At 47.6% G+C, this 26,532-nt stretch overlaps 2 protein-coding genes across 31 annotated transcripts in view; one reads left to right on the top strand and one right to left on the bottom strand.

The window, feature by feature from the left end:
- LOC108151974 (ankyrin-3) overlaps positions 1–22,986 on the bottom strand; it is a 68,158-nt gene extending 45,172 nt beyond the window's left edge. For 10 of the 30 annotated variants that reach the window (XM_033387916.1, XM_033387917.1, XM_033387922.1 and 7 more), the window contains exons 1-17: positions 22,087–22,598; positions 15,562–15,663; positions 15,046–15,498; positions 14,208–14,972; positions 13,502–13,705; positions 12,157–13,084; positions 11,876–12,007; positions 10,501–10,783; positions 10,039–10,445; positions 9,756–9,967; positions 7,656–7,860; positions 6,419–6,445; positions 3,959–4,118; positions 3,045–3,883; positions 392–2,974; positions 233–331; positions 80–160 (exon numbers count right to left, since the gene is read on the bottom strand). In XM_033387916.1, coding sequence (XP_033243807.1) covers positions 80–160; positions 233–331; positions 392–2,974; positions 3,045–3,883; positions 3,959–4,118; positions 6,419–6,445; positions 7,656–7,860; positions 9,756–9,967; positions 10,039–10,445; positions 10,501–10,783; positions 11,876–12,007; positions 12,157–13,084; positions 13,502–13,705; positions 14,208–14,972; positions 15,046–15,498; positions 15,562–15,663; positions 22,087–22,560 — 7,954 coding nt within the window. In that variant the 5' untranslated portion in view covers positions 22,561–22,598. Of the gene's footprint in view, positions 1–79; positions 161–232; positions 332–391; positions 2,975–3,044; positions 3,884–3,958; positions 4,119–6,418; positions 6,446–7,655; positions 7,861–9,076; positions 9,968–10,038; positions 10,446–10,500; positions 10,784–11,875; positions 12,008–12,156; positions 13,085–13,501; positions 13,706–14,207; positions 14,973–15,045; positions 15,499–15,561; positions 15,664–16,001; positions 16,029–17,789; positions 18,321–21,165; positions 21,388–22,086 lie in introns of those variants that run through there. The other 20 variants (XM_033387939.1, XM_033387941.1, XM_033387943.1 and 17 more) reach the window with 18 other exon arrangements.
- Positions 22,987–24,460: 1,474 nt separating this feature from the next.
- Positions 24,461–26,278, top strand: LOC108151814 (probable medium-chain specific acyl-CoA dehydrogenase, mitochondrial). Its single transcript, XM_017280668.2, has 3 exons — positions 24,461–24,597; positions 24,866–25,222; positions 25,283–26,278. Exons 1-3 carry the CDS (start codon positions 24,580–24,582, stop codon positions 26,165–26,167), a joined length of 1,260 nt encoding a protein of 419 aa, XP_017136157.1. The 5' UTR covers positions 24,461–24,579; the 3' UTR covers positions 26,168–26,278.
- Positions 26,279–26,532: the final 254 nt, after the last annotated feature.

Here is a 26,532-nt window from a genome sequence, read left to right as displayed (position 1 = left end):
TTACATAACAATTACAAATTGCATAGAGAATTGAGCGGGGAGCAGGGATCCATCCACTCGTTTCATACGACGAACTTACCTATTTTTGTTATGGCAGAGACGCGCTGAAACGTCGACTCTGTGGTCGTGTGCAGAGTGGTCACAGTGTCGCCGAGATAATCTGTCGCCCGATCAAAATCAGAATGGTAAAAATTATCCAGATCAAACACTGTATACCATCACCATTACTTACCACGCTCCAAGCTGATCAACTCCGGCTCCTCGTTCTGCTTATCGATCTTCGTGTCGCTGGGCGTGGGCGGCGGAGTCTGAGAGTCTGGAATGTCGCTCGCTGGAAAAGTAAAGAATGTGAATAAGGGAACGTATGTATTTCGGATTAAAATTTCGCTACCGATTTGCTTGAGCTGATCAGATATCTCAATGACTCCTGCGCTCATCTTCTTGCTAATCGTTTCGCCCACAGACTTGCAGAACTCGGCATCGGTCAGGGATTTTCGTGGCTCCATGGACAGGGGAGCACTGAGACCCTCCTCTCTGATTGAATCGCTCAATGGAACGGTGGCTCGTTTGTCAAAGGTATCGTACTCAGAAAATTCCTGGACCACACTCGGCAGATTTTCCGGCTTCTTGGCAACGAAAGCGAACTCCGGCTTGGGTGTTTGGAAGAGCGAAGCATCTCCGATCGGTGCCGCCGACTCAATGCCATCGCCTTTAGACAGCTTTTCTGGCAGCACCTTCGAATCGATACTTTCTGGCACTACTGATGATTCAATGGTTACTGGATGCAGCTGCGTCTGCTGTTCCATGCTCAGGAAGTCCGCGGTTAACTGACGCTCGTGCAGTGGCTCCTTCTGCTTGGTCAGCTTCTCAATTGGTTTCACTGCCTCCTCGATCAGGGCTTTCGATGCCTCCGACTCCTTATCCTTTTGCTGCTCTACCAGCTGCTCAGCGGTCTTGACAACTTCCTCAACCAGGGCTTTTGCCGGTAGGGACTGTAGCTGTGTCTGCTGCTCCATGCTCAGGAAATCGGCGGTTAGCTGGCGCTCATGCAGAACCTCCTTAGGCTGCTCCACAGTGGGTTTTACAGCTTCCTCGATCAGAGTCTTTACGGGTGGCTCCGTGAGCCTTACAGCTTCCTCGATCAGTGTCTTCCTGGGCTCCACCACAGGTATCTTACTCGCAGGCGGCGATGGTTTTACTGAGATCACCGACTCTGGCTCCGATGTTGATGTCGATGTCAGGCTGGATTCGAGAGGTGGCTCGGAGGCTTTTGGCATGCTCGGCAGTTGGCTTTGCTGCTCCATGCTGAGGAAATCGTGGGTGAGCTTGCGTGTGTCAGCGGTAGCTATTTTCTCTTCGATCTTGTGGAATTTTTCGACTACTTCGGCTATCTTTTCCGCCACCTTGTCCTCTTCAGGCCGCACGTGGGCGATGGGCTTTTCTTCAATCGTGACTGTCTTCTCCACTTTTCTGGCAATCTCTGAATGCTTCTCAGACTTCACAATCTTCTCCTCGACCTTGTGGAATGTGTCAATCAATTCAGAAACCTTTTCGGTGAGGGTTTCTGCCTTGGAGGCAATTTCTGGCTGTCCAGCGGACTTGTCTTTGGGCACCTCTGCCCCCAGGCCTGCTGCTGTCATAATGCTGGCGGTAGAGGCCACCACATCGTCCAAGACTCTCGACTCCAGCTTATCCACTGATTTTCTTGGCTCCACCTTGGGAATCTTGCTGGCTGCTGGCGCTGCCTTGGGCTCGGCGGCCAACTTCTCGCCCTGCAGAAAGTCGTGGGTCACCTTTCGTGTGTCCACCACCTCACCAATCTTTTGGGCATCGGCAGCGGAAGTTTTGACTGGGATTTTGGAGAGGGGCTTCTCGGGCTTGCTCTCGGCAGTCAGGTCGCCCTCTACTTCTGCCACAGCACGTGGGGCCGCAGTGGGCTTCATGGACTCCTCGCTGGGCTTTCTCACCAGTTTGGGGATTTGGGTTTTTGGCTCACCGCCATGGAAGTCGTACTTCACCTTTTTCGCCTCGAATTCGGCGATTGTCTCTTCGATAGTTGTGCTCTCGATGACCTGCACGGTCTTGACCTGCTCCTGGGCCACTGTCTTGGCGTCCTGCAGATGTTTAATGGTCTCGCTGACCTTCGTTGTCTCGGGCGCCGGCTGGTTGGGCAGGATTACGGCATTGTCCTCCGTTTTGACGCTCTCAAAGGAGCTAATAATGTTCTCCACCTTCTTGCTGGCAATCTCAGTAACTTCACTAATGACTTGCTCGACCTCCTTCACAGTTTCGGGCGTCACTGAGGCCATGGGGCTAGTCTTCTTCTCCTTCACCTCCTCGACAAACTTCTCGTGCACTGTGGCTGTTGTGGAAGTTGTCGCTGGGAGTTGGCTGCGTTTCTCAATCTCCAGGAAATCCTCGGTGATATCCCGGGCCTCCTGGCGGGTGATGGTCGTGGCTCGACTGAAGGTGACTGCATCCTTCTCCGTTTTTTCGGCAGAACTGATGTCCTGAACAATCTTGTCTACGGTGTCGGGTGATGGCTGTTCCTCCTCCTCAGAGCTGCGGCCGGATGACTTGAACTTGTGCGTCAGCTCCTTGTCGAACTCGCTCTTGCTCACCTCTGTCGAGTCCATCTTGCCCATCTTCATCTTGATGACTTGTTCGGGGACAGCCGCTGTCTTGATGATCACATTGTCGGCGGGCAGTTGCATCAGGATCTCGGACTCGTGATGGGCCTTCTTATCCTCGATGAGACTCTTTCGCTTGATTTCGGTTATTTCGCGTGTGATCTCCTTCTTTTGCGTGGAGGCTGGTATGGAACGCTCCATGGACAGGCGCTTGACGATCTTCTCGCGCCTCTCGGCAACAGTCCGCTTGACCTGCTCCTCGTCGGACTCAGACTCCTCGACCTCCTTCTCCTCGGCAGAGTATTTGACTTCCTCGCGTTCGTTGATCTGCTGGATTCGCTTGCCTGGAATTATCGGCAAAAGATTATCTTATAATGCCTCATGGAGTGCGAGTCCTATAGTACTTTTACTTACTTTCTCTGCGAACCAGCTCTTCCACGGATTCCGAGTTCTTCATGATGTCCGTCTCGTCGAACTCGCGCGAATGCGAGAGTCTTCCACTCTTGCACTTTTTCATGATGTCATCTCGGCCGATGTTCTTGAGCGCCGTCTCCAGGGACAGGATGTCGTAGTTTGGCTTGTCCTTGTACAGGCGGATCATGCTCTGAGCCTGCCTGGCTATGCTGTCGGTGTTTTGGTTGATGATCTCGTCGATCTCCTCCGCGTTGATTCCGATCTCTGGCGCCAGCTGTATCCAGTCCTTGCCCAACAGATTGGACAGATCTACAATGCGAATGTCGCCGATGTAATGGTCGTTCTGGTGTTTGCTCAGGCTGAACATGGAGGTTCTGTAGGCCGAGGTGACGCGGTCTGAGAAGGCTGTGGTCGAATCAGGTATCACTGCCTCCGGCAGCACGATGTTCAGTATGCAGATGGGCTGCTGTGGAGGCTCGCCCTTGGCAACCTTGGGCTCCTTCATGAAGAGGGTTCGGCCTACGATGTCCGCATGCTGATCCTTCACACGTACCGTGAAGGGCAGACGGTTCTCGCGGAAGGCCTTGAATTGAAGCTGCAGCTGGTCGCCAGACTTGGTGACGGGCACCAGGTTACCGGCCATCTCAATGTACTGCGGTTTGCCTTCCAGCACTTCCACGTCGCGACTCTTGGCCACTTCCGTGTAGAGCTCGTGCTTCTCCAAAGTCTTGTCCTCGCGGTCATCGGTCATGCAGAAGACGCGCAGGCGGGCCTCGAAGGGTTCAATCTTCTTGGCGAACACCACAAACTTGGCTATGAAGGGCACATGAATGACTTCCCTGAATGGAGAATGGAGATTATAGATAGATTATAGATGAAAACCAATCCACTGAGGCACTTGCCAGCGCACTTACTTGTAAAGCTCTGTGGCCATCTTGGTGGCATCGGAGATATTGCGGCAGTCCATTAGCCAGAAGCGAGCCGAAACGGTAGTCGTGAAGGAGACACAGTCGTTGACAAAGGTCAGGGGCGTGGAGCCAGTGACATCCTCCCATTGGGCACGGGACGGTCCGCCTGACGAGTTAGGGGGTAGACGGTAGATGGGAGACGTTCAGTTATGGGGCACACAATTACCAAAGACACAGCATAAATGGGGTATACGCATAGACTACATATTGTATGTAAAAACTCTTTGAAAACTCTACTTTTGTCTCATTAGCAGATTGAATATTGAATTGAATATTGTATATTGAATTCCAAAATTGTTGAACTAATTTCACAAACGAAACCATAAAATTTAACTGAAAATCTTGTTCAGAGAGAGAATTGCGATTGTGTGTGTGTGTGTGTGTTAATTACAAAGCATTTATATGGAATAGGAAAGTATTATTGTATATAGTATATTGTATATAGTACGAGTAGAATATGGTATAGTATTAAAATTTTACGAGTATTTAGCGATAAGTAATGGAAATATTAAGTAAGTTTCTTCTTTTTTAAGATGTACTCGTAGTATATGCATGTATATGGTATATGGAATGCATAGCATGACGTGATCTTTGACTGAGTGTTATGTGGTGTGGTGTGGTGATGGGTGGACTGTATCGTGGTGTGGTGTGGTGTGGCGGAGTGTATGATTAGATGAGTGGCACTTTGATTTCAAGCATTTTGGTTATTTGATTAGTTTAGTAGGGCTGTAGCATTTACAGAGGTACGAGTACTAGGGTACTTGTTGCGCTTACTTTGAAGCCGTTTCGAAACAACATGCTTAATACTTTGGAAAAACATATTTCTTTGGTTTCTCTTGAATGGTAAAAAGGTGAGCGTGTCACGTGTTTCTTCTTGTAAATGTGTTCAAAACAAACGAAAGTCCCAAAACGAAACCAAATCAAGAACAAATCAACAAGGAAATCATACGATTAGAAACTTCAACTGACTTCAGGAATGTAGTAAAAGTAACCGTCTACTTTTCGATATTACATATATTCAAATATCTCGTATATCGTTATTATTGCTTGCCATAGCCTTAGCATTAGCTTGACTTTTGGTTCTTCCTCAATAGTTGATACTTGTTCTGTTTCAGAAAAGTTCTCTTTGGTGCCACAAACAGTAGAAATTCGAAATTCGAAACTCGAAATTGATCATTCATATTTAGTTTGGAAAACATTTAATGTACACAATATTCTGCTTTATGTGTAACGCGAAATAAAAGCAAACAACATAAACGTTTAACTCTCAAGGAATAACAACAAATAACCAAACAACAATCAGGTGCACAACATTCCAACTGAAATGGTTCTTCAAAATGAAACGTAAAGCTGGAAAGCCTTAACAAGTAGATATGTAGATATGTGATGTGTGTGAATGGAGTTAGAATCAAATCATAAACCAAATAGAATAGAACTCAACAAATCAAGGTAGTAGAACTGGCTTTTAGTACGGTTTCAATGGCCCAAAGAGCAACTTTATTTGGCATTTAGTCTTAGTTAGCTTACAAAAACCTACAAAAGTCTTGAATGAAATTGTGCAATTTAGGTATCGTAGTATATCGTATATCGTATATATTTAGCAATAAACCGCGTGCATTCAGAAAGTCGCTTAGTAGTTCGTTTTATGGTATATTATAGGGAGAGATATGTAGTTAGAGAGATAGTTAGTAGAAGGCAGCAAAGACGTTTGCATCACAAGCTTAAGGTTCGAAAAAGTACGATAAATTGGAAAACTAAGCTGCTTCGAAGAGCCGGAAGCAAAATCTTGGCCCAGAGAACTCTGCCAATGGGAGTGGGGTCAAAAGCGGTACCCAAAAGATAACCCTGAGCTTCTGGTACTCGTTTCAGTAGTAAACCCAAAGAGGCAGCGAGACACGAATTGAAGCAAAGAACAACTAAATGAAAATCAATTCTGAATTCAAAGAAAAAGGTACAACCAAAAACCGAATAATGGAAATTCAATGGAAACAAAAGTTCAATGAAAATGAAAGTCTTTTAAAGCATAGAGAAGTTGGAAAATAAATGTTCGAAATATTTGCAATAGTTGGTTTTAACAAGAGAATTTATCATAAATAAAATATGCAGAATTTTCAAATTTTTTGTCAAAGTTCTTCTTGGATTTTGTTATTTGCCTTATTTTCGCAACACAACCAACCATACCATGTGATAATGGCAACGGTAATGGTTATTGTTAATTAATCATTATGTATTGTATTTTTTTTTTTTTTTTTGTTTGGCATAGAACGAAACAACTAAATATGAACAAATAACGATTTTATAGTTTTTAAACAGTTTCAATTTGAAACCTCATACATGTTTGTGAATTTCTGAATTTGTATTATTTATTTTTAGTATTTGTGACATTTGAGCCATTGTTTTAGTTACCTTTTAGAGACCTTTTCCGAAACACACCTTCAATGGATTGAGAAAACAGAACGGAATGCGTGCACACATATGCAATGACGCATTAGTACGAAATTATAGAACAATTACATAAATATGTTTTCAATCAAGAATTGAAATTGAAGTTTGTTTGGGTTTTGTTTTGTTTTTTATTTGTCTTTTGCTCAACACTAAAATTATCATCGAAAATCAGGAAAACAAACTGAAACTGAAACGGAAAACCGAAACGAACGAACGAACGAACGCAAAGAGTAACAAAGAGAGTAAGAGTAAGAGAGTAACGGAACAATCACCGTTAGGCACAATGAGAGGGAGTAGACACACTGAACATGACATTGAGGTTAGAGCGGAGTAAGTGTCACAGGAAGAGTTGTATTTTGTTGTAACTGTACTTCGTATCATGTAGTGTCGTGTCGTGTGTTGTGTTTCTGTTTTGTGTGTGGGTGTTGTGGATGCACATGTATGAGCGTATCCGTGTCTGTATGCAAGGGTGAATGACGAATGCTCTACAACTGGGCTAAAATCCAAAGAGATTACTCGATACGATACGATACGATGCGAGGCGAGGCGGGGGCGAGACATGGCGTGGCGGGGCCCTGCCGGAACACCCGAGAACAACTTGTAGCATCTACCACACAGACACAAGCACAATGGATATCACATGGGAGAGACCTACACATACAAACGAATTGGACCGAATTCACAGAGCCATCTCTGAAAATGCTCCCTAGATCTTTGGTTCATTTTTTGATATTGTTTTTGTTGGCAATTTTTCTCTGTACAACATAAGGCATAGGTACTTGGGTTGGATATTTAAAGTAGTAGTATATGACATGTATGGTATTTATAGAGTACTACTTATTAGCACATGAGATACTTGTATTCTAAATGTTATAGACAACTAAAATAAACAACGAAAGCAGATACGAAATCAACTCAACCAAAGCATATAGTATACACTCAAGAAATTATAACCAGGAATGAAGTAAATGAAGGCCTGAGATATAGATAGAGAGAGAGAGTTACAGAGAAGGAGGTTGTAGGAGGTTGGAAGTTTGAGGTTGGGGAGGATCTGTACTCGTAAACATCAACTAACGTAATGTAAATGTAAATGTAAGTGGGGGTAGGTATACTCATAATAGTTAGAATAACTGCTTGGATCACATTTTACGAACAACACAAAAGATCGGATGGCGAATCGGTAACAGCTACAACTTACCTGTGATGGAGCATAGCAGCCGCAGGGTTGGCGTGTTGCCCGAATACTGATTGATCATCCCCTGGCTGTGGGCCTTCGGGGCCGGCATACTGAGAGTGATGGCCTTGTGGAACTTACGGCGGCGTGGCTCGACCGTCACTATCGGCGATACGGCCACTCCACGACCCAGCAGCTTGGCGGTTAGATCGGGATCGACCGGCTGGGCCTAGAACGAGAGTGTAACGAATTTCGGATTGGCTCAATAGACAAAAATCGATTTCCACACATCGGCCACACATACGCATATGCATATGTACGTATATGCATATGTATGTACCATGTACATGAGATGAACAGAACTTAAAATGGTAACAAAAATCCATAACAAAACCAAGTATATACGAAATATGCGCCTCTGGTTTGTCACACAACATGAAATTAACATACTATTAAACTATTAAAATAAAATGAAATGAGTCTGGGGCTAAAAGGGTGAACATTCTCGATTCGATTTGACCAGCACTCGCCTTGGCTTTTTCTGTGGGTCGTGTGTGTTTGGTTTTGTTGTTGTTTGTACAATGATTATTCAGTTTGATGTATTATGCATATCGTTTTTCGTATTCATGGTGGTATTGAGCAATTGTTTCAGCATGTTTCAGTTAAAATACGATATAAGTTAACTACAAACGATAACAATGTTCAAGCCCATTTATGTCCCAATAAATTTAGTCATCAAAAAAACTTCGACTACAACTCAAGAATATTTCAAAGAACAGAACTTAAGAGCTTTATACAGTTTATACAGAAATCAGAAACTTAAAACGGAAGAATATTCACGAAGAATTTAGATTAGAGATACATACATATAGTATTAGAGGAGTAGGTACAGAGAAAATGCAAATAAAACGTGCGAAAAGTTCGAACTCATGAGTGGGGGCCATTGTAAAATCGGTTTTTGCTTACGATGCCGTAAGGCTAAAATGTTACAACTTCGTTTAGGCACTTCGAACCGGGACCCAATTGTAACTATCTCAGTATTCTTTAAACCTCTATTTCGCTTTTGCTTTTAAGATATGTATAATCTTTTGTTTTGTTTTTTTTTTGTATTCGTTTTGAAAAAGCAATTGAATGAAAAATGAATCAAATGAAAAGTAATTAAAACATTTTCATTGGCATAAAGTTTTTGTTGAACTAAATTTATTGGGTAGTACTGCATTTCAGAGAACTGGTATAATCTTATGCATAAATAGATCATAAATAATGTATGAATAATAGTTTATAGTAGTTATAGCATATTGGTAAATGTATCATAATAATTCGATTTCGATATCAATGTATTTCTTTTGGACAATTTCTTTACGAGAGCATTACAGAAGTCGCTCTTGATCCATGATCAAAATCAATAGGTTCATATATATGTATGTTGTATATAGGTATTATTGTATGTCACTATCTGCATAGCATCTAGCATCTGTGATTAGTTAGCAAGTGGAATCGGAAGCCGATTCCGCAATGGCTCCATAAGCTGAGTGCCGTCAAGTTTTTAGGTGTTTCGATAAGTTCAAACAAAGTGCACATATTTCATACATAAATAACATTTGGAGAATGATTTAGAAAGATTTCGCCTGCAAAGGCCATTCACAGTTGCCGGATTTACACAATAAAAGGAAGGTCCTTCACTGTGCATCGCCTTTGCATGGCGCCGAATATTCAGTTTACGAATAAGTACAGGTGCATACCATCTACCATACTTCTACACAGGACTAAGGAGGCGGGTTAACATAGATGGTTACTGGCTATTGGATTGTATCTTTGGTTATAGTAAATGCGTATTTTCTACTTTGGAAAACGTATTTTGCATTCTTTGGAGTTTGATTTTGATTTTGATATTCATTTTAAGGAAGTTGTAGATTAAATGCACGATTATATATGCCTGACAGATAACGTATTTCGTAATTCGTATTTGGTATAGATATATTTCGCCCTGGTTTTGGCCTGGTTTTGGTTTTGTTCTGTGATTTACCAGATGAGCGAGAAGCGCTTCTTCTTGGGCACATGATTGACGCTAATCTTTCGTAGCTTCTCAGGCGCAACGCCTTTGCGCGGTTTAAAGAGGTTTACCTGTAAGCCAACTTTGATCTTCTTGGTGAGGGCTCCCTGTGGGAAGACGGCCTGCACCTGCGGCACCACTGTGCTGGAGACCATGCCGCCCTCGGGCCCGATGGCATGCACTTCCTGGCGAATGCGCGAAACGACGGCAAAGTACTGGGGAAAGTCGTAGGTGACAAATCGGCACACATGATTGCCAGCCTGCTCCTCCAGCTGGGCGATTTCTGCGCACAGGAAAGAAGCCACGTTATAGTCGAGGAAAAGCTAAAGCCTTGCCCACCCAACCCAGACTCACCCTCTGGCTCGAAGCACTGTTGCAAGACATCATGGATGATCTCCTCGGAGTTGTCGATGGAGTGCTCGCGCCAGGTCTCGCCATTGTCCGAGCGCAGAATGATGATCTCGCGCTCCTTGCCACGTAGCGAGGCGAAATGCGGCACCTCCATGACCACGGGCCCAATGAACTTGGTGGAGCAGGGACCTAGCTCCAGCACGCGACTGGCCAGGGCCTCGCCCTCCATCAACTGCGGCGGATGCATGGTCCGCTGTGGCTTTACATAGCGACAGGTGACCCGCGTCGGCTGGCAGGTGGAGCGCGATGGAATGATCATGCGAACGCCGCTGTGGCGACAGCCGCGCATGGCTCCACCTCGTGCATCTACCAGGAAGGAGACCAGGAAGCTCTTCCAGCTCAGTTTACGGCTGCAAGACAATCTTATTAGACACTAAATCTCTAAAATGAATATAATTCACTCACCCAACGTGCGGTGGCTCATCGTGTCCATGTCCGTTGGCTATGTAGACACCATCCACGGTGGCCTTGGGCGAGTTGCCGTACACCTGCGCCTTGTGGGGACTGATCACCTCCTCCCCAATTGTGGGCGGCACACCGCCGGCATACTCAGCGCTCTGGGTCATGCGGTTGGAGTCCATGCGCTCATCGCGGGTCACATCAATGGGCAGCGAGTCGTCGCCTAGGGATTTCATTTCATCAACAGTCAGATAACGGTATGGTTGATCTGATAGCATATTATCTTCGCCTAGATTTTGGATACGGTTTCGATTTCGTTTGCAGTTGCAGTTGCGTTTTCGATGCGATTCGGTTGCATTCCATATCGTTTTTATTTTAATAAAGCACAAGACAGTCCAATTGGCCATATAGTAGCGTTGATTGTAGTTGTAGTTGTAGTTGCAGTTGGTGGTGTAGTTGTGGTGTTGTAGTTTTTGTTGTTGTTGTTGTTGTTATTGTTGTTGTTGTTGAGTTGGATTTGGAATGAGAGCAAGAGCGAGAGCGCGGTGCATTGAAAGTAGAAGAATGCAAATGAGTTTGATTTTAGTTTACAAATTTTGTATAATCGACATGCTTCATTGTATTTGTATAATCGGTAGAATAATAGTTGATATATGTATGATATAGTATGTAAAGCTAGCATGATCATTAAACAGGAGCATATTTTTGATACATTGATACAATAGATTTGATAAAGGATGGATACATGGGATACACAAGTACATATATACGAGTAGTAGTAGGTATATTTCATGCCATGGTACGAGTACAAGCAAATACGGGAACATTTATCTGCATCTGAGCGCTGACATTTAAATCAAAAGTCTCTCTAATAATTCGGTTCTTTGATATCAGAGAATATACAATCTTATAGGGAGAGTAGTTTAAGATATATGTACATATATACATTTTGGGTAACGATAACGATCGATTGAATATTCTTTTGTAGTGCCAACGGACAGACGAATGGTACAAATACATATAATAATGAATCTTCATCGGACAAGATATGGAATTTCATATTGAACAAATCAAACCAAACACATAGAAATCACAAAGGAAACAATGGGGATTGGGAGGAAGTGGTTGAGTCTCTGGACTCATTTGGTTTACAACGGCAAGAATTAATTTATACATTGATACAGCTCAGCCCTATATCAAGTGCTATATATGTATAGTATAGTATACAAGGGTATATATCGATTTATAGTGGTTAACTTTGGTGGTCAATCTCAGTATCCAATTACAGCCAAATTAGTGCACTTGATAACGGCCAGTGGGTAAGATACGAATACGATTACGAGTAGAGTGGCAAGGCCTTGCCAGCCCTGTGGACACTTACTGGTGACATAGAGTGTGTCGCCCTGGTAATACGGCATGTAGACGTGAGTGTCTGGCCGGGGGCGATGACTCTGGCTGTGGTCAATGCCAATGCCGTACTCGTAGCACGCGTCCAATTCCCAATTTGTGTGACCTGACGGCACACATGAAAGCGGGGGATTCACTTAAGACTAGGCATAAATCTATGGGCATTGGGTGTGGTCGTGGTCTGTATGTGCTGGCGGACTAGCATGGCGGAAGTGTCGGATGGAACAAAGTGTAAAAATAGCAGGAGATACGTACCGCCTTCTTCCTCGGAGTCGGACATAAACGACTCGTGCATGGCCTCCGGAGCAACAACACGGTACTTCTCCTCGGTCTGGGCTGGAGCGGCACTTGCCTCATCCTCTGTGGTGATGGACTTGAGCGAGTCCAGGACACTGATGTAGCCCAGCTTTCGGGCAATGTTCAGCGCCGTCTGTCCGTTGACAGTCTGGGCATTTGGATTGGCCTTGTGCTCCAGCAGTAGGTTGACAATATGGCAATGGCCCTGCTGGGCGGTCTGATGAAGAGGGGTGTAGCCAATCAAGGTGGCCGCGTCCACGTTGGCGCCATTCTGCAGCAGGAAGCGCACCATGTTGGCCTGGCCGAAGTGGGAGGCGACGTGCAGGGGAGTGAACCCAGCCTTAGTGGGCATGTCGATGCTGGCGCCGTTGCGCTGCAGAATCTCGGCCACATTCACGTTGTCTTCCTGGGCGCACAGATGCATGGGGGTAAGGCCATTCTTGGCCGGGTGATTCAAGGCTCCCTTGTGCTCGATCAAGAGGTTGGAGATCTCGGCATGGCCCTCCTGGCTGCTCAGGTGCAGCGGGGTGAACCCGGCCTTGCTCTCGGCATTGGCCTGGGCGCCGTACTCCAGCAGAGTAGTGGCAATGTCCATCTGGTTCTTGCGCGCCGCAATGTGCAGCGGCGTGTGTCCGTTCTTGGCGGTGGCATGGGGGCTGGCTCCCTTCTCGAGCAGCAGCAGCGCCACCTGCTGGTTGTTGTAGTGGCAGGCCACATGGAGCGGAGTCACTCCATTCTTTCCCTGGGCGTCCACATCAGCCTCCTTCTGTAGCAGAAGCTGCGCCATCTTGATGTGCCCATATTTGGCCGTCAGGTGCAGCGGCGTGAAGCCCTTCTTTGTGGTGGCATTCAATGCAGCCCCGTTCTCGATCAGCACGGCTGCCACCTGAAGCGTTGTGAATGAAAGTGTACATTTTACCAATCGGTTACCAATTATATCCACATTCTGTGCCAAAATTAAAAGAGAAATGATCGCCGACGGCGAATGAACGTGCAATGAACTTTCGAGTGCGACCGTTTCTACGAAAATATATGTGTATAAAGGAAGACAAATAATACCATACTACAAAAAAAGCAGGGTGGCAACATTTATTCAAAAAAAGAGACAACAACGAAAAAGAAAGAGACAACAGTAATCGTAATACTCAGAATAGTCAATAAAAAAGATAAAAACGATACTAATGTAACGGAATATAAGAACTTAAAATCAAATGAAAAACTCCTGATGACGAATCCAAAACAGTTGCATCAGATAGACAGTGTCGATGTGGTCCGTGATCTTTTTCGCAATCAATTCTTTTACCTCGTCCTGGCCCTCCTTGGCGGCGATGTGGAGCGCCGTGTACATGTCCTTGGTGGTGGCATCCACCTGAGCGCCGTGCTGCAGCAGCAGCATTACGATGTCCACGTTGCCCAGTCGACTGGCAATGTGCAGCGGAGTCTGCTGCTCCCGAGCACGTGCATCCACCTGGGCGCCATTGCGCAGGAGAATGCGAATGATGTCGGTCTGGAATGAGCAATGACAAAATGGAATTCAAATATTTTCACATCAACCCAGTGGACTTTTATTTTGCGCATTTTGCGAGAAATTGCGGCAAATCGTATCGCTATCTGTGAGTACATCTGCACGGAGAACGTCATGGTGGCCGAAAAGGATAACAGAATCCAGTTCTATGTCATCAAGACCATCTCGCGCAACATTGTCAAGCAGCAGTGCAACTGGCGTCACTACTACTACTGCTACTACACCAACGAGGGCATCGAATACTTGCGCAATTACCTCCATTTGCCCCTGGAGGTTATGCCCTCGACCTTCATTCGTCCCGTTTGCGACCCGCACATGCGCCCGCGCGCACTACCAGCTGATGCCAAGCCTCGTGGCGCCGCGCCCCCACCGGCGACAACGAAAACACGAACAAGAAGGAGACCTTGGGACCCGACCCGGCACTTGCCAGTTTCAGCTCCGCGGCGGATTTGAAGGTTATGTTTCTTGTGTGAGGAAAACTCACCTGATTTGCACGCGCTGCCAGATGCAATGGCGTCTCGCCACGCACAGTGGGCACATCCGGACTGGCGTCGTGCTGCAGCAAATAGATGACAATGTTCATGCATCCCATGAAGGCGGCCACGTGCAACGGGGTCAGGCCGCTCTCCGTGGTGGCGCTAATGCTGGCACCGTGGCGGAGCAGCAGCTCCACTACCTTCAATCGGTTCTTCTTGCAGGCAATGTGCAGTGGCGTGAACCCGTTGAGGGCACGGGCATTGGCGTCGGCATTTCGGTCCAGCAGGAGCTTGGCCACGCGCACATGGCCACAGTGGGCCGCCACATGCAGAGCGGTCAGATAGTCAACGGTGACCTCGTCGACGGGCGCGCGATGGTAGAGCAGAATGCGGGCGGCATCCACATGCTCGCCCTGGGCCGCCATGTGGAGGGGAGCCAAGCCGTTCTTGGTCTTGGCGCTAATGGGCGCTCCGCGCTCCAGCAGCATGTCCACCACCTGCTCGTGGCCCGAGCGGGCGGCACAGTGGAGCGGAGTGAGGCCGTCGCGGGTCTTCGCCTCGATGTTGCCGCCCTTCTCCAGCAGGAGCGAGACCATGTTGGTCTTGCCCCACTTGGCAGCCACGTGCAGCGGACTGATGTTGTGCTTGGCCGAGTAGTTGACGTCGGCGCCCTTCTGGATCAGCAGGTTGGCTATGTTCTGGTTGCCGTAGTGCGAGGCAATGTGCAGCGGGGTGAATCCCGACTTGGAAGTCACATCCGGATTGTGGTCATTCTATTATGTTGGACGAGAGTGGAATCTGCATTAGTAACTCCCAAATTAGTTTTCCAAGGTCGATAATACTCACATCTAGGAGAAGGGAGGCCGCCTTCACGTCGTCCTTCTTGGCTGCAATGTGCAGAGCTGGCAGACGCACCTTTCCCCGGGTATCACTCTCGAGGAGCACGGCAACGACCTTATCGTGGCCCTGCTGCATGGCCACGGCCAGCGGCGTGAAGCCATCTTCGGTGGCCAGGCTCTGGTTGGCACCGTTGGACAGCAGCAGGCGCACCACAGCATCGTGGTTCTCCTGAGCCGCCATGTAGAGGGGCGTGAATCCATTCTGCGACTGCACATTGACGGAGGCACTGTGCTCCAGCAGCAGCTTCACCACCTCCTCCTGTCCTGCCAGCGAGGCGATGTGCAGCGCCGTGTTGCCCTTCTTGGTGGCACTGTCCACGATCGCTCCGCGCCGCAGCAGCTCCGAGACGACATGTATGTGGCCATCCTTGGAGGCCAAGTGCAAGGCATTCAAGCCGTTCTAAGTACCAAATATTAAATCGATTAGTGACGGAGCTCCGATAAGTATTCCATAGGGTATTACCGCATTGCTGGTGTTGATGTCAATGTTGTTCTTCAAATGCTCGAGGACACGCTCCAGATTTCCGGCGCGAGCAGCACGCAGGAAGGATGTGTTGCCATCGCCCTGTAATGATGAAAGAACCAATTTAGGATCAGAACAATCTATTTATTGTACTACTACCAACGAAGAGAAAATTTTAAAATGTGTTGAAAGCAGACACAAGCGAGCGGCAACGTTGGAGAACGAGACCCGGCAAGGGCTGTTGATGGTGATCAAAAAAACGGAAACGATTCCTTCTCGATGTACACTACCACCGCAAAAAATAATATATACCTATACTCTTCGAGTACCGGGTACAATAACTTATTTGGGGCACTGCCAAGTACTCCGTAAAAAAACAAGACTTAATTCTTGCAGGAAAAGGTCAGCAAGAATTTATAGCCAGGCAACATATCACCTACAATCCCATCCATCTTGGCAGTGGTTTCCGTTTAGCAGAAACGGAATGGAAACCACCTATCGCCTATCCATATATCCTTAAAGCAGTTTCGTGCCACCTGCGTATCCATCAACGAGTGGACTTAGAGTTTTATTGATAGTTGCCATGTACCCGTAACCTTCGTTGCGCAACTTTAAGCGGGGTGCCCCGAACTAGACTCGGGAAAATACTTGCACCTGCACCATTCACCGTTCACCTGCCCCTCCCTGCACTCGCTTCCGACTCAAGTTCAACCAACAACTACGAGACGACGGCGGTCAAGGCGAGGGGTCAACGTCGGGCGCAGGTGTAATTCGGCTTAATGGCCACCACCCTCCAGTCCGAACAGCACACCCACCCACCCGTTGGGGACTCAGCTGTCGATTTTATCGCACGGCACCCGCGTTTTGTTTATGTTTTCTTTTGTGAAGGGCTTTACGCCCCGCCGCTTCCAGGGATTCGACATCGAAAGTGACGTCATGGCACGGTGCTCTCGAACTGCAACTGGAAGTTTTCGCACTGGATGGCATTCAGCCGACGCGACGCCGATGCCGATGCCGAAGCCGACGTAGTGGCCGCAGCGCAGACACCTCGCCAGACCCGCTTCCTTCCTGCCTTCCTGCGTTCCATTCGAAGCTGTTGCAATTCAAAGGCGAGGGCTCGACCATTTCCCCGACTCTGCTCCTAGCTCGTCCTCCTCCTCCGCCAAATGCGGAAGTTGGGGAACGAACCAAAGCCGCCTTTCAGACTCATTCCGTATGCCCTGAGCATACATACTCGTAGGAGACCGAATTCAAAAGAAGGTTATTTTCTACGACTGCTTCCTGGTGTCTGTTTGCCCAACCCAACCGGAGCGGGCAGGGCTGGGGCAGGGGCAGGGGCAGGGGCTGTGGCAGAGCTCTTTAGAAGACTTGGGCAAATGTAGACTCTGGCGATAGCCAGGGGCGAGGGCAAAAGTTCAAAGGTGCTTGCCTCACCATTGTATAACGAGCTGCTCCACACTCGCACTCGGGGCAGATTGGGTGCTTGAACCAAAGGAGTTGTTTCCTTGAAGTGGATTTGCTTTCAATTTGTATGGCAAAATGGTGCCCCAAGTGGCAACATAATCACAGTCTAAGTGGATGTCATTAAAGGACCAACAAAGAATCAGTTACCGGAGTGGCAGATGAGAGAAAAATGACTCATAGTATGGATTTTTCCCCATCTCGTCGCCACGAATGTCGCATGTCATCAGCAGCGCTAACCTAAATCTCCATTACCTTACACTACGGGCACACGCACGCACCACACCCAGTTCCGCACGTAGCCATGTCGCACTGCTTGTGCTGGTGGTTGTAATGCTCCTGTGAGCCAGCACCTGGCTCCGCTCCCCACTCGACTATTCGACTATCCAACTAGCTACGGCTACAGCAATCAACTATTTTTAGCCCATTGTCCCAGCAAAGATCGTAAACGCCCACAAATCAGAAAAGGAAGTCGGAAAAATCAATAAACTTTTGCAGTTGGTGGCCCCAAAACGGGTGCGAGACCTTGAGTCTCCACTTGGACTGAGACCCCAGGCCTCTAGCGTCTCAAAAAGTCATCAAGGCTCCTCTTAGGCATCATATTTATCATATTTTTCGATGAATTCAAGCCGATTTTCAGCCAGACAGCGAAAAATCGATAATGCGCAAAATGGACGCCAACATGGCTGCCCCCACAGTCGCACAGTTGGTCCGAAAAGTCTACGGACGCTGAAAATTACATGGGATTAAACTCTCTGAGGGATTACCTGAGCTCCATTTTCAGTGACCATCTTTGCCAGTTGGGAAAATGTGTCCGCTTATGAGAAAACCTTTCCACGTCTACGATTTTCGGAGGTGTAGAGAAATTGTGTAAGCGGCTCTCGCGTAGTATGTCGTCACTGATTAGTCATAATTTTTTTTCACGGTGCAAGAAAAAAACAAAAAAAGACTTGCAAAGCTCACGCGGAGTTTTCACTGGACTCCTTTGAATTTTAAATGCACTCCTATCGATTTTTCCTTGGACTTTATGTAAGCAATATATACACGAGTGCAAGGGTGTGCGAGGGTGTGTTATATTATGTGCACGAGTGTATGTCCGTGTGTGCGTCAGTGTCCGTGTATTTGTCGCAGCGACTATGGTGGTGTATCTGTATCTGTATCTGTGTCCGTGTCTGATTGGATTCCTAACTGGTCTCACACACACAGTCCCTTCGGGGTTCACGTTTTTTTGAGGAGCAGTTGGCACTTTGCTGCCGTTTTCTTCAATGTTCAACTCCAGACTGGATGCGTCCGACTAGCGAAAAGTCCTACCAAGCCGTGGCTGGAACTGTCGGCGACGCCAGGATTTCGAAGGACCTGCGCACTCGCCCTTTCCAATTGGAAATTGGAATACGTTTGCGACAGGGGTTGCTGCTGCTGCTGCTGCCGCTGCTGCTGCTGCCGCTGATTCCTGGAAGTTGAAGTGACGGTGGAAGTGGAAGCGGAAACGGGAGAACTACCCCTACCTCTACCCCTACCCCAACTCACCCCCAAGAGACACGTGCCTGTTGTTTTTGTTGACGTTCTCATGGAAGCAACTCGCACGTGCTTTAAAGGGAGAGCCGGGATAAAGCCATATCATGGGGCGTTCTGGACTAGATTTATTGTTTCAAAAGAAACTTTAAGTAATCCTGGGAAGACGAAGAAAATCTCATGAGGGCTTAAATATGAGACTCGGGCTAGTTTTCAAATTACGGAAAGTATTTGTAAGTCATTCCTATATCCCATTCTGGGAGGGTCACTTAAACTTACTCAAACCCCTATCTAACAAATACAGTTTTATTCGAAAAGAATGATTCATTAGTATTTGTAGGTATCATGAGTAGTGTGTGTTTTCCATTGAATCCTTAATCTATTTAGGATTCCCGAAAATTGTTGGTGTGTTTGTAATTTAAGAAGAATGTCACGCATTTTGTAGAGTTTTCGTAGAGCAAACAACATGTGTGTTTATACAAGGCCTTAAGTCCCTATCCAGCCATGGGATGGGTGCAAGTGTAACTATCCCAACAAGACCCAAATTAATCTTACCCTCATTCCTTGCACAATTACCAGCCCCGCTGAGCAGCCTATCAGGCGAGGCATTAAATTCCACCGACATTCTCAGCTAACACATTACACTAATTAGCTAAGCACACAGACATCATCCAGTGGACCCACCCAGACCCTGTCCCCTGTTCTACCACCCCTGGCTATGCTCCGCTTGCCCCGGAGTCCGAACTTTGTTGACTGAGCGTAAACAAGGGCCCGGCGGATAGCAAACACACTCCACAGTTGGTTGAGGGGTGGCAGATGGCCAAGGGCCGAGGGCCGAGGGCCGAGGGCTTCCGTCCAGAGAGGAGGAGGGACTCCCATTCTCTGCCGCGCAGACGCACTGCCTCGGGCTGGATGTTGTTTACGAGTAGTATTTCCCGTTTCGAAGTCGACTCGTTTTCGAAAATCACACCGCACACCCAACCCCTCCGAGAGGCCGCATCTGGAGGCCACATCCCAATCAGATGCGTATGCATTCCCGGTCACGTTGGGCCCAGTAAGCCAAGGCACGGCACAATTTCAGTTCTTTTCTTCAGTTTTGGTCGGATTTCATTGTTCTCCGGCAAATTAGACAGCAGTGCGAACAGGCAGTGCGAAGGGGAAACCCACCCTCGGGGGTGGTTGGATCGCAGAACCCTTACTGCGAGCAAATCCACCCCGGGCGAGCGATTGCATAAAATTGCATTTGAAATTGCATCGTGACCGGGACAAATTACGCCGGAAAATAGTGTGAGTGTGAGTATGTGTGAATCACGTTGCAGGCAATTAAATGGTGGAAATAGTAGTGGGTGGACGTGGACCAGCCACTGGATGGATGGAGCAAGGTGCGAGACACATTTTGAATTTAATTAAAGAGTTTCCACTGTGTGCCTGCGTGCCTGCGTGATTCCGCCCTGAAGCCGCAGGCTGGCCTTTATCGCTTGGCCAAACATTGGCTTATTTGCTTTGGCCAGCCAAAGGGGTTTCGGCCGCACTTTAAAGCCCTTCGAATCCAGGGGATGGATGTGTGCACAGCCCACAAACCAAGCCAAATGGCATGTTCGCATGTCACCTGGCAATCCAAAGATGTTTATACTCTTTCAGGGGCTGGTTATTGTCACTTCGGGGTTTCCTTATTAATAATAGACTAAGGGTTTAATTAACAATTCGAATGGAGCATAACTGATGGGCTCTTCACTTCTTCACGATTTTCAGCTTAAGATTGAACAACCCCCAGGTCTTGTGGGATAGATATTTATTAGACACAGTAAGGGTTGGCACAATCGATAGTAGTATGGTTAAATATATTTATTGACTAACGATTCAACCCCAGAAGGAACAGGGAGCCACAACAAATACATACTTATTTTGGGAACATTTCCGAAGGAACTTTGACGGGGCAAATCTACATCTGATTGAATTGAATTTAAAGAACTGAAAACAATGCCCTAAGAGAAACTTCTTAAAACGAAAAATATATATATATTTTACCGATTTATCCTTAGTTTTTCTTGGCAGAGTATCCCTAATTCGACGTTGCCAAAAGGTTTCTTTGCTCCCCAGTATTTTAGTTAATGTTTGTGTTGGCGTCGATGTCGTTGTCGGTGTGGCTGTCGCCTGCGATATTACATTTCAATGGCCCTCGTCCGACCCCTCAAAGTATAGCCGCGCCAGGAATGTGCTCGGGGCAATGCCTTAAGTAAATTGCCAGCCACATAGACGGGGGGCTGATTGCCCATAATTTCTGACGACCTTAAAAAACGCAAGCCAAATTGGGCACGCCAAAATGTGGCAGGTAATACCTGGGAAAGTGGGATGGGATGACGACGGGGGCGCAGATAATGAAACCATTTTCACTGCGTTCAGTTCACTGCACTGGGGAGGAGGCAAAGAGGAGGTAGCAGGCTGGGGGCAGGAGGGAGGAGGGAGAACAACAGCACGCACAAAATTATGAAATTGTAAAATTCTTCGCACGATTCGTCGTCGGCCAATTTGGCAGTCACAATATTTATATTTATATCTATAGGGCAACCCCCTCACGGATGGATCCCCAGCATTACATAAAAAGGGGCCAAGGTGTCTCCCAAAACTTACGCCCAAACTCTGCAGCGACGGGAAGCGTTTCTTTAGCGTCTCCATTCCAGAAGCAGCACATTAACTTGTAGGCCAATAAATAATTGATATGCCCCGCAGATATATCTATATATATATATTCTGTCTAGAGTGCCTCACGCGGCAGCCGCACCGAAATCAACACACGACGAGCGATTTGAGTCGTTTTCTGAATTATTTTCGAATGCGCCCCGTCGGACGATAAACCCAGAACAGAACAGAACCGTATAGAACGGAACAGAACAGACAAGACCAGAGACTAGAGACTAGAGAACATACCGAAGAGTGCAAAAAAAAAGAGAACAGAACATTTGGACGTTCTGCTATTTTTAAACCAAACAAACCGAAAACACATCAAAAGAGCTTTTCGCTGTTAGCGGTTCTCTACGGTCAGGGGGGGGTGGTCACAAGGATTCTAATATCAACGGAGTCTAATGGATATTTGACTGTTTTTTTACGGTGATGATAATGAAGATGCCTTGGAACCACAGCCGACAGAAAGGCGTCAGCTGAAGCTGTTAATGCCCCCTCGCAAGGACAAACGGAAGCGCACTTGCTGGACGGATGACTCATGCCGCATTCTGTTTAGCCAGTCCAAGGATTACTATTACGTCATTGTTCAGGGCTCTGGAGTGGGGTGGGATGCCGTTGTTGTGGGGTGGGGTGGATCTACAGATGCCAAAAAGGTAGCCAAGAAAATACAAATTAGAAATGCAAAAAGTTTTGCTTCAACATATGGGAATATGGGACCAAAATTTAATCAATTTTTAAATGTTAATAATTAAAAGTTGATCCAAGACTTCTCCCCTTTGTGACCACACAACACAACACAACACGACACCCACACCCACACCCGCACCACACCACACCGCACCCACAATTGGCCAAATGATGTAAGCTTACCGCACTGTGGTGTCCTGTGGGGCAATGCTCGTGCTTGTCATGATGCTTGTGGGGTCCTGGAACCCCGCTTTCAGTGTGATGAAAGGCCAACTCATGCTGGTGCTGATAGAACTCGTAGTGGCCAGCGTGCTCATGGTGATGCTCCGCTGGCGGCGATGCCAGCTGGGATGGAGGGCTATGATGGGTCTTGGCATGGCTCTGGCCATGGCCCGTGTGACCCGTGTGACCAGGATGACTATTGTGTTGTCCAGTATGACCAATATGAGGAGCCAGTGGAGCATGACCAGTTGCAGCAGCAGCAGCAGCAGCATGTGGAGCATGACCACTCGTATGATGCGCTGATGACTGCTGTTTATGTAGATGATGCGGATGGGAGGAGGTGGAGGCAGAGCTGCTGTGGTGGTGACCTCCGCCACCGCCTCCTCCGTGGTGTCCATGCTGGTGATGATGGTTGTGCGTGGGCGGCGATGGCATGTTGTGCCCGCTGTGGGGCAGATGCGACGAGTGCTGCACACCCACCTGATGTCCGTGGTGGTGCGGTACATGACCTTGCGACGCCTCCATCAGCGTCGGCTGGATGTGTGTCACGAATTGGGCCATGTCTGCGAGGGGACCTTCAATAGCTCAACTGGGGTCGTAGTTGTAGTCGTAGTCGTAGTTGTAGTCGGAGTCGGAGTCCTGTGGATTTGCACTGCTATAGAGCTTAGATAACACTTGTTTTAATTTTTCACTGTTCTACGAGGGAGGATGGGGCATAGACCATGTATCCCAGAGTGGGAGTGGAAATAAAAAAAAAGCACACACACACACAGCCCACAGAGGGCAGGGCGGACGAGCCACAGTCGTTGTGCACTTGGACGCGACGGAGCGATGGTAGCAATGGCGGACTTTTGCTCGGAGCATGGACAACCTTCTCGCAGGAGCAATGTCAAATGACTGACTGGCAAGCGTAGACCAGACCCCGCCAGATCCCAGTGGTGGCTTAGATGCGACGGGACTTCTCTCCCTCCTACCGCCTGGGCTCCCGAATCGGGCTTCGGCTGTGAGTCGGGCCAGTGGCGCTCCTCCTCGTTTTCGGGGTTCGTCCTGGGCTGCCAGAAGCTTTAACCGGACCCAGTTTTATGCGCGTAACTGATAAGAGATGCTGTGCCTATGATGCTGTGCTTCCCTGCCGCCCCAGTGATGCTGATTTAATGGACTTCCATTTGTGACGATTCTTTCGTCTCTGTTTTCTTTCATCTCCAAGTGTGTCACGGACCCTCCCGCTCCATCCACACAGCACTGGAGGGGTCCCCGTCCCTAGTACGTTATTTTTAACGCATAAACAAAAATATCTTTTATGTTTAATCTATTTTTTGTCAGCCCCAAAGTATGGTATACATTTAGAGTCACTTAACAGGTGAGATTGTTACAAATTTCAACAAAGGTGTTCCCTATACATACATAGTATGTACTAAGGGAAGGTTCGATTAAAGTTAACATTGATAAGACACCTGGCTTTGTTAGGATCTTTTCATCAGATGAGATAAATGGGAACTATACACTGTATTCTGTCTTTTTAAGAGCTACAGTCGCTTGGTTGAATGAGTAAATCTTAAAGCAGAATAATTTTTAAAGATCAATGATAAGAGTATTAATTAACTAATTAAATAGGTCCTGAAACAATCATTTCTCAAAACACAAACTTAAAACGCGATCATGATATATATTTTTATAAGGAGACTTTGCCAGCATATAATATATGTAGGATATAAAAAGTATGTACTTTCGGTACACGCCTAATATTCCTTTTGTACAATCTTTTACACGTATTGCACACAAAACTTTCGCGTTAGGTTGCGTTCTGTTTGTTAAAAGCTTTGGCCCACGTTGCGTCATTTAATGAAGCTTACGTCGAAATGTTGTTGAGCTTATGCCGTAGGGTATTTCGAGTACATTTGCTGTTTCAAAAAGGGGGTGTGTCACATCTCGTCAGCGAACTTGTTTGGCATTGAAACTGGAAATGAATGTTCAGTTAAAACCAATCAAAGGCATACGTTTGAGCTATAGATTCATTTAAATAACTTTCAAGTATCATTAAGGTGAGCTTTCCAGCCCTATGTAATGTAGCATGTAGCCCATGTAGAGGAACCTCTGAAAAAGCTAAAGAAACAGTGCATTCCATTTTCGAAACATCTCGTCTTATCGCCCAGACATATGTGCAAATGCCCACCACATACATATGTACAGGGTATGTACGTAACCATCGAATCGACATTAGGCATCAGAGTCGAGAGTCTGGTGTAGCTTTTGCCTCTCTGCCAACGCAGCGTCGCACAGAGTCCAATGTCCAAATTGGCTGCCATTGCCTCGCCGGCGCATTTGCCTAACTCGTTTGGATCATTCCTCATTCCGCGGCGAAAACTCGACGAGTGAGCAAGCAGAAGAAAGGCGACCTAGTTAAAACTTAATTAATTGTATATACTTGTACGGAATTAGAGTCCGCATAGACCAATGGCGTTCCTCAATAAGGTGAGAGCAGATGAGCAGACTTTCCACGATCCCTACAAGAGGGAAAGTCCAAAGCGTAGGAGGTGCAAAGTTCTCATAATCCGATGACGCCAGCAAATTTGTTGATCGTCTGCATGAACAGATTTTTTTTCTCTTATCTGTTCATCGTGTACTTTGCCCCCCCTATGCGATTATTAATAGCACCGTTTTATGGAGCAGCTTTTGCACTTGAATTGGATCGGAATCTGGTTATCAAACGTTGTTTGTGCTCTCTCTCTCTCTCCTGTAGATTGCAGCGCCAGCCCTGCGCCAGCTGGTGGCCCACAGTCGGTCCTATGCCGCCGTGTCCCAGGTGTCGCCCAATGGCACCTCCTTTGCCCTTACGGAGGAGCAGCTGCAGCTGCAGGAGATGGCCCGCAAGTTCACACGCGAGGAGATCATCCCCGTGGCAGCGCAATACGACAAGACCGGCGAGTACCCGTGGCCCATCATAAAGAAGGCCTGGGAGCTGGGTCTGATGAACAACCACATTCCCGCGGATATTGGCGGCCTAGATCTGGATGTCTTCACCACCTGTCTGACGGCCGAGGAGCTGGCTTACGGCTGCACCGGCATCATGACTGCCTTGGAGGCTAGCGGACTGGGTGTAAGTGTGAACAAATCCTCAGAAATTCCAGCTTCTCTACATCCATGGTTTTCTCTATAGCAAACCCCTGTGATCCTGTCTGGCAACAAGGAACAGAAGAAGAAGTACCTGGGCCGCCTCCTCGAGGAGCCCCTGGTGGCCGCCTATGGTGTGACCGAGCCCGGAGCAGGTTCCGATGTGAATGGCATCAAGACACGTGCCGAGAAGAAGGGCGACGAGTATATCATCAACGGCCAGAAGATGTGGATCACCAACGGCGGTGTGGCCAACTGGTACTTCGTGCTCGCCCGCACCAACCCCGATCCCAAATGCCCGTCCAGCAAAGCCTTCACCGGCTTCATTGTCGAGCGCGACTCTCCCGGCTTGACGCCCGGTCGCAAGGAGCTGAACATGGGACAGCGCGCCTCCGACACGCGTGGCATCACCTTCGAGGATGTGCGCGTGCCCAAGGAGAACGTGCTGATTGGCGAGGGTGCCGGCTTCAAGATCGCTATGGGCACCTTCGACAAGACTCGCCCTCCAGTGGCCGCCGGTGCTGTCGGTCTGGCCCAGCGTTGCCTCGATGAGGCTCTCAAGTATTCCCTGGAGCGCAAGACCTTCGGTGTGCCGATCGCCTACCACCAGGCTGTGCAGTTCATGCTGGCGGATATGGCCATCGGTGTGGAGACCTCGCGTCTGGCGTGGCGCCTGTCCGCCTGGGAGATTGACCAGGGCCGCCGCAACAGCTATTACGCTTCCATTGCCAAGTGCCATGCCGCCGATATGGCCAACAAGATCGCCTCCGATGCCGTCCAGATCTTCGGCGGCAATGGCTTCAACAGCGAGTATCCCGTGGAGAAGCTGATGCGCGATGCCAAGATCTACCAGATCTACGAGGGCACCTCTCAGATCCAGCGCCTCATCATCTCCAGAAACATGTACGAGGCGGCCAAGGGCAAAGCCTAAGTCCAAGTTGAAGTTTCTCTACTTCCAATCACCCCCATTCACCTCAGTCATCCTCATTGTATACCTCATCCACAAATTCGATAAATAAAAGTACAATTATAGTTACATAAACCGTCGACACTCGATGATTAAACGATAGTGTAAAGTGAAAACCATTACACGTTCGTTCCCGCGGGGGCCGCCGTTTGAGTCGATGGTTTGTCTGCGAGTCTTTGCTTCAAGTAGATCAAGATCACGCCCGTGCTCATCGGGCTCGGACTATATTCACTGTCACTGCCGACATCCGCTGATATCGTATCAGTCCTGTGGGGGCTGCTGAGTGTGTTTGCCCCTCTTCCGTTGAGCCGTTTGGCCTATTTACTCTG

This window comes from Drosophila miranda, chromosome XR (genome assembly GCF_003369915.1).
Source record: "Drosophila miranda strain MSH22 chromosome XR, D.miranda_PacBio2.1, whole genome shotgun sequence".
Lineage (NCBI taxonomy): Eukaryota > Metazoa > Arthropoda > Insecta > Diptera > Drosophilidae > Drosophila > Drosophila miranda.
This window is presented reverse-complemented; position numbering and strand designations above follow the sequence as displayed.

Coding starts and splice junctions, on each gene's coding strand:
- LOC108151814 (XM_017280668.2), top strand. Junction 25,223..25,282: donor TGGAGGCTAGCGGACTGGGT/GTAAGTGTGAAC, acceptor TTTTCTCTATAG/CAAACCCCTGTGATCCTGTC.